The sequence below is a fragment of the Emys orbicularis genome, chromosome 8 (genome assembly GCF_028017835.1).
Source record: "Emys orbicularis isolate rEmyOrb1 chromosome 8, rEmyOrb1.hap1, whole genome shotgun sequence".
Classification (NCBI taxonomy): domain Eukaryota; kingdom Metazoa; phylum Chordata; order Testudines; family Emydidae; genus Emys; species Emys orbicularis.
The window spans coordinates 6,637,074-6,644,437 of record NC_088690.1 but is presented as its reverse complement, the minus strand read 5'-3'; the positions used below and the strand labels follow the sequence as shown (position 1 = coordinate 6,644,437).

General features: G+C 46.8%; 1 protein-coding gene across 1 annotated transcript; it reads right to left on the bottom strand.

Moving 5' to 3' along the window:
• Positions 1-6,114: 6,114 nt before the first annotated feature.
• FOXE3 (forkhead box E3) lies at positions 6,115-7,082 on the bottom strand. The gene is given in 2 exon segments (XM_065410076.1): positions 6,115-6,281; positions 6,284-7,082. Coding segments are annotated over 2 exon segments (966 nt in total).
• Positions 7,083-7,364: the final 282 nt, after the last annotated feature.

The following is a 7,364-nucleotide window of genomic DNA, read 5'->3' as shown; positions in this document are numbered from 1 at the left end:
GAGGCAAAGCAGGGTTTGGGGTGGAGGCTGACAGCTCTTGACCCTCCATGTAATAACCTCACGACCCCCTGAGGGGTCCCGACCCCCAGTTTGAGAACCCCTGGTGGGTGGGGCAATCAGGGTTAAAATTTGCCTGGGTTAATATTGTACCTGACAGTTTTCCTGGATCTAGGTTTCAATGGCAAGACATAAACTCACAGTCCAAGGGATAAAGTAGATAAATTTCCAGTGAAAGCAAAACCATATAGAATCTGAACTACGTTTATCAAATGCAGAAACTGATTTACTATAACAGCCGCACAATGGCTATATCGGTAGCTGACATACATTCAGGTCTGGGGAGTGAAAACACACACACTGTAATTACACCTCTACCCCGATATAACACGAATTTGGATATAACGTGGTAAAGCAGTGCTGGGGGGGGGGCGGGGCTGCGCACTCCGGTGGATCAAAGCAAGTTCGATATAACGCAGTTTCACCTATAACGCGGTAAGATTTTTTTGCCTCCCGAGGACAGCGTTATATCGGGGTAGAGGTGTACATTAATGCCTAGAGGAGGTCCCAACTTACACCAGGACCTACACAAACACATAGTGAGTGACAACCCCTGCCCAGAGCGCGTCCAATCTAAACAGATACAACAGACAAAAGGGTGGGAGGGGAAACAGAGGCACAGAGGTTAAGTAAGGTCCCACCTGTAGCAGAACCAAGAAGAGAACCCAGATTTCCTGTTTGTTCCTAGTCCAGGCTTTATCCACCGAGCCCGCTCAACTACTGATTCTGTTTCAGATTAGTTATACATTTATAAACCCACCTTCACCTACATGCGAACCCCTCTATTATTTGAGTTTCATTAGCAGATCTCGAATATTTATCTTAGTTTCTTTCTCACTATGAATAAAAGTGATGCATTTTTTTAAAGACAAATCATCAGGTTTACTGAGCAAAGATAAGAAGGATCTCAGTGTAAGGCCTTGCCTATGCATAAAATTTGCAAGGATTTAACTAAATGAATTTACCATTTTAGTTAAAATCAGTGCAATTTTCATATATACACAAGGCCTAACATTTCTAGGGTGATCCACAGAAATCCTCTAGGCAATATATTTTTATTGTACTTCACACAGTGCCAGGAGGGAATTTTTCAAACCTTCCCCCTTTTTTATTAGTTAGAAATAGACTATTTCCAGGTGCAAAAGGCATTATGAAGACAACTGCCTCACCCTTTGAAAACACCATTTGCAGGCTAGAAATATAAGCCACTCAAGATTTCCAATTATATGTTTTGACTGCTTTAAGGTGTCTCAAGCTGGGTACCCCCCGCCCCAAACAGGGTCACCCCCAAATCACTAGTCACTTTTGAAATGAAGGTCAAACATTTAAGACTTGCTTCTGCTCTGATTTCAAGTGGCAAAATTCTCATTGACTCCAGTGGGAGCAGGATCAGATCCTGTATTCAATACAATACTAAAAGGACTTTACAATGCCTCTTGTCTTAGGGACAGATTTTTAAAGGTATTCAGGTGTCTAGTGTGATTTTCAAAAGTAATCTAGGCACCTAACGCCCATCAATTTCAATTGGGACCTTTTGAAAATCCCACTAGTGCCTATAGCCTCAAAGGCATTTAGGCACCTAACTCCCACTGAATTTAAGGATGTCAGGTGCTTAAATATCTTTACAAATCTGGCCCCTGGCTACTTTCAGTGGTCCTAGGAATCTCTGCATTTTTCATTCTTTCGTCCCGCTCCCACTGAAATCAATGAGGGGTTTTGCCAATTACTTCAACAGCAGCAAGATCAGATGATTTAGGAGTGTCATTACTTAAGATAGCCCGAATTCCGTGGATAGTGCTAACTAAAGAGGGGAGGATTTTATTGGAGACTTGGTTTCACAACCGGTGATAATTGCTCCTGTTTCATTGAAGTCATACAGAGGAGCATTAAAAATAAGCCAATAAAGCAAATGAGGGCTAGTGGGCCACATGTAAACTCTGCAAAGCTTAAATCCACCATGGCCCTGGAAGGCTTACGCCCTACATGACATTTTAATCCAACTCATTTGCTAGATTCATCCTAACTGTAAACAAGCCTTTGAAATGAAAGCTTAAAAGCCTAGTTGTGATACATTAACTTAATCAAGAAAATACTCTGAACACATTAGTTTAACAACAATCAAAATACAAGTGGCTACAGTCTCCCCCGCCCTAGGGTTAATAATAATAATATAAAAAAAGAGCTTCCCCCATTTTGATTTTCATTTTATTTGTAAATATAAGGACTGATCCTAAATATAAGGACTGAGCCATTTGACATCAGTGGAGAATCTTTCCACTGACTACAGTGGGCTTTGGATCATGCCTATGGTGAGGTTTGAATCTCCAGAACAGAATATTATTAAGAGAGGTGGTTGAATACTATATGTTGGCTTTATTATCTGACAAATTTCACTGGTTTGTTTTCTCAGTCAGCTGCTTATTCCACAAGCCACATTTTCTGGAATTCAATCAGCTCTGATGCTTATTGGTCTGATGGAAAGCCCGCGGCTAGAGTTCTGTGCCTGGAAAGACTCCTGCTAAGCCTTTGGTAAGTGTATCCTGTTAAGGGAATCAAATATCATGGCTTGTACATGTGCAGGGGTGGAACAGGCCTATTGCAAACTCCAGCGTGGATCCCAGTTTGATTTTTTAAAAGTTAAGTGTCCCCAAATGCAACTTCAATGGTGTGAGGAAGGAGACAGCTGAAAGATAGGAGCGAGCGATAGCTCAGCCCCTCAGACACCCTGAGCCCAGCTGGCTCCAAAGGCACTTGAGCTGAAATCCAAAGCTGCAAAGAACTTGAATAGCCCTTTCAGAAGTTTCCCCCCAGATCCCAGCAAACGACTCCTGCAAGCTTCCTTCCTGCTGCTTCTGGGTGACTGGAAATGAATCGACTTATCATCCGCCCTTTCCCCATCACTTCCCACCTAGGGCAGCATTTGCCACTTGGCTCCCTGTGCAGAAGTCTCACAGATTAACCCTTGATTCTGATAGCACCACTTCAGGCTAGTACAGGGGTAGGCAACCTATGGCACGCGTGCCAAGGCGGCACGCGAGCTGATTTTCAGTGGCACTCACACTGCCCGGGTCCTGGCCACCGGTCCGGGGGGCTCTGCATTTTAATTTAATTTTAAATTAAGCTTCTTAAACATTTTTAAAACCTTCTTTACTTTACATACAACAATAGTTTAGTTATATATTATAGACTTACAGAAAGAGACCTTCTAAAAACCTTAAAATGTATTAGTGGCATGCGAAACCTTAAATTTGAGTGAATAAATGAAGACTCGGCACACCACTTCTGAAAGGTTGCCGACCCCTGGGCTAGCATAACAGTGAGGAACATGTCTGGTTCAGAGTTTCATCAAATTGTTCCCAGAGAGCTATACATATGTGTACTGACCCCATCCCTCCACCATACCCTTTTTTTTTCCAAGCCAGGTCCTTTTTATCTAATCCTCCAAGAAATGCTTCCATCTGCCATGCAAACCCACCTTTCATTTCCACAACTTCAGAAGGTCCCGATCCTGTTCCCATTAAAGTCCCATTCACCTCAAATGGAAGCAGGTAGGCTCTATAATTGCTAAAGAATCAGGAAAGTGTATGGCTCTGATCCCCCACGGCTTACTAAGGCAAAACTTCCACAGACTTCAAAGCAGTTTTGCCTATACAAAGATTGCAGGCTCAGGTCCTACATCCCACAGTGCCATATTTACAAGAGTCCCGTATAATTATTTTTCTTCTGAAAGATCATTTTACCTTTCTCTATTCCATTCAAAAATTTAAAAAAACAGAAAAATAAACTTTGGAATGCTACGCAGATAATACTGTTTACATGAGACTGAACCTTTTCAAACTTCTGTTGGGTATAAAATATCTTTCTGTGGTTAGCTTTATGGATTTATTTTACAAATAGTCTAAATACCTTTCCGGGTTTTGTTTTTATCTCCCAATCAGTAAAAAAAAAAAAAAAAAAAAAAAAAAGGTAAGTATGATCCAAGAATTAGAAAGTAGTTCTGTTCCACCAACTCCCCTACAGATTTGGCTACTGCTAATTGATTTTATGCAGAAGACACATAGATACTATGATGATGAGCAGCAGTATAAATCCCTAAGAGTCTGAAGAGGTGAATCTGAGTGAGGTGGGACTAGTGATGAGAGATAACAGATAATCTGATAGCCTGACCTACACAGGCCAGATAAAGCCACCTAACCCTTGTGATCAGGTTCCTAAATTGCCAGGTGCACCTACCTGAAGGTGGACTGGGTTGCATGAATGTTAATTTCTAAATGGCATGCAGAACATGCTAATCAAACACCCCAGAAGAGAGACCCTCACAGATAATCATTCATTAAAACACTGGTGTATCCAGGCAAGTACAGGTTTGTACAGGGTTAAACTAAAGATAAGGAATGGGATTTTCAAAAAGGGCCTAAGGGAATTAGGTGCACAAATTTCCATTGAAAGTCAGTTGGAATTTGGGCATCTAACTCCCTTAGGCAGGGAATTCAAATGAGTCAAGAGCCCCATCCCAGAACACCAACTCACCGAATCAGCTCCAATGCAAATGCTCCTGTAAATCAGAGTAGCAGATAAATCCTGTTTTTTTACAATGGGGAGAAAAATCCCATGCTTGCACATTTACATGTAGGAAATTTAGGGTAAAAAAACATGGAGAATATCAGTGGGGAATTCACCTAAAAAATCCATGCCAGGATACAGCCCTATAAATAAAGGGCAAAGGACCCAGATTCAACATTTAAGGCCAAAGGGGACCATTGTGATCATCTAGTGAGTCTATCCTCCTGTATAACATAGGCCATACAATTTCCCTGCAAGGACTCCTGCAGTGGCGAGAATTATTCTCACTACTACATAAGTGAAAACTATCCAACCAAGTCAATTGTAGATAAATAGAGGACACCTTACAGAAAGGAATCCAATCTCAATTTCAAGATTCCAGGGGATGGACTATAACAGGCTTCAAATAAGAACTAGATAAGTTCATGAAGGATAGGTCCATCAATGGTTATTAGCCAAGATGGGCAGGGATGGTGTCCCTAGCCTTTGTTTGCAGAAGCTGGGAACGGGGACAGGGGATGGATCACTTGATGATTATCTATTCTGTTCGTTCCCTCTGAAGCACCTGGCATTGGCCACTGTCGGAATGGCTTTAGGAGGCTTCCTTTAGGAAGCTGTTCAATGGCTAGTTACCACCAGTATTTAAAAACAGACTTCAGATTTGAAACAGTGAGTATAGCTCTGAAAAAGTGTCAGTAAAAAATGAAAGCACAAGGCACTTGGCATAATTAAAACAATGTTATGATTCTCATATGAATCAGCTGAGTTCTGATGTATTCTATTTTTAAAACCCCCTCAAAACCCTTTCTAAAAAAAGAGCAGTATTAAACAGTTGAAAGGAAAGATTTATTTTTTAAAATCCTTTCTAACAATAAAAGTTATTTTTTTTAAATAGTCAAAAGATGTTTTTTCCCCACAGAGGAAGAAAAAAGGCAAAGTCTTAAATAGTAATAAAAAAATCCCATACCTAGTAGTTTTGCTAACTGTCTGGTTACAGGTTATGAACCCAACAAAGAGAGAGGAAAAAATGGGACATCCTGGAATGTTTACAAATCTACAAGGTAACAGCGCCTTACACAATGGTTTACACAGGGCACTACTAAATGCATTATCCCGTGAATCATAATTCACACGCAATGCACTCCAATGTATTATACAATGCATATGCAATGAATCGTGCATAAGACGAGGTAGAGCACTGTAAATGCACTATAAAGCACTGCAACGCATTGCATAATACAGTGCTTGTGCAATGCACTATACAGTGCACTACAGTGTGCTAGGCAATCAATGCGCACAGGAGACAGTACAATGCATATGCAATACACGACCTGTTTTATAGCGCATGTGCAATGCAACACACAATGTGTTTCACACTCAGTGACATGTGCCATGCAGCACAACGCATTATGCAGCGCCTACAGTGTTAGGATGAAATAATCTACATATGTACAGTAAAAAAAAAAGATGCATTCAAGTACAGTGTGTGTCCCATCAACATGGAAAGGGGTTGTACATGGGCCCTGCTCCTACAGCCAGTGGCACCGGGAAGAGCAGCGCCGGAGTCACATGTACCGTTCGAGTCCCGAAGCGAACCCCGTCTGCCGCATGTAGGCGGGATTGGGGCCGAACTGCGGCCCGGCCAGCGCCAAGAGCGGCTCGGGGTGCTCGGCGCAGGAGACGGCGGCGCGCACGGGCGGCAGGCCCAGCCGGCCGGCGGCGCCGTAGAGCGGGGCGCTGCTGGGCGGGGAGTAGCCGCTCGGGGGCCCGGGCAGCGGCGGCGAGGCGGAGTAGGGGTAGGCCCGGCCCAGCGGGCTGGCGGGCGGGAAGCAGGCGGGCTCGGGGCAGCCGCCCAGCTCGGCGGCGGGGCTCAGGCCCAGCTCGGCGCCGCCCATGAGGCTGTCGATGGTGAAGCCCCGCGGGTAGGGGGCGCCGGCGGGCAGCGGCGGGCTGTAGCCGGCGGGCGCGTAGGGGGCGGCGGGGCTGAAGGCGGAGTAGGCCGGGTAGGTGGCGAGCTCGGCCCGCTTGAAGCGCTTTCTGCGGCGGAGGAAGCTGCCGTTGTCGAACATGTCCTCGGCCGCCGGGTCCAGCGCCCAGTAGTTGCCCTTGCCCGGGTGGCCCGGCTCGCGGGGCACCTTGACGAAGCAGTCGTTCAGGGTGAGGTTGTGGCGGATGCTGTTCTGCCACTTCTTGGGGTTCTCGCGGTAGAAGGGGAAGCGCTCGGTGATGAAGCGGTAGATGCCGCCCAGCGTCAGCCGCCGCTCGGCCGCGTGGGCGATGGCCATGGCGATCAGGGCGATGTAGCTGTAGGGCGGCTTGCCCCGCGGCACCGGCCGCTTGCGCCGCCGCCCGCCGCCCGCGGCGGCTGCTGCCGGCTCCTCCGGGGCTGGCGGCGGCGGCTCCTGCGGCGGGCTCCCGGGCTCCGGCGCGGCGGCGGCGGGGGAGCCGGGCGGGGTGCACATGGCCGGGAAGTAGGAGAAGCTGGCCGGGTTCATAAGGCGCTGGCCGGGTGGGGAGCAGAGCGAGGGGAGCTCCCCCGGGGGCTCAGCCCGCCGGCCTTATATCCCCGCCGGCTGGCGCCACCCTGTCACCCTGTAACGGGGCGGCGGTGCCCACCCACCTGAGCCCCCCCTGCCCCCGCCCCCGGGAGAGCCGCCTCCGACCGGCAAGCTCCCGGGGGCGCTCGCTCTCCGGCCCCCCTGTGAGTGTCTGACCTGCACCAGGTGCAGTCCGCGGGGGCTTTT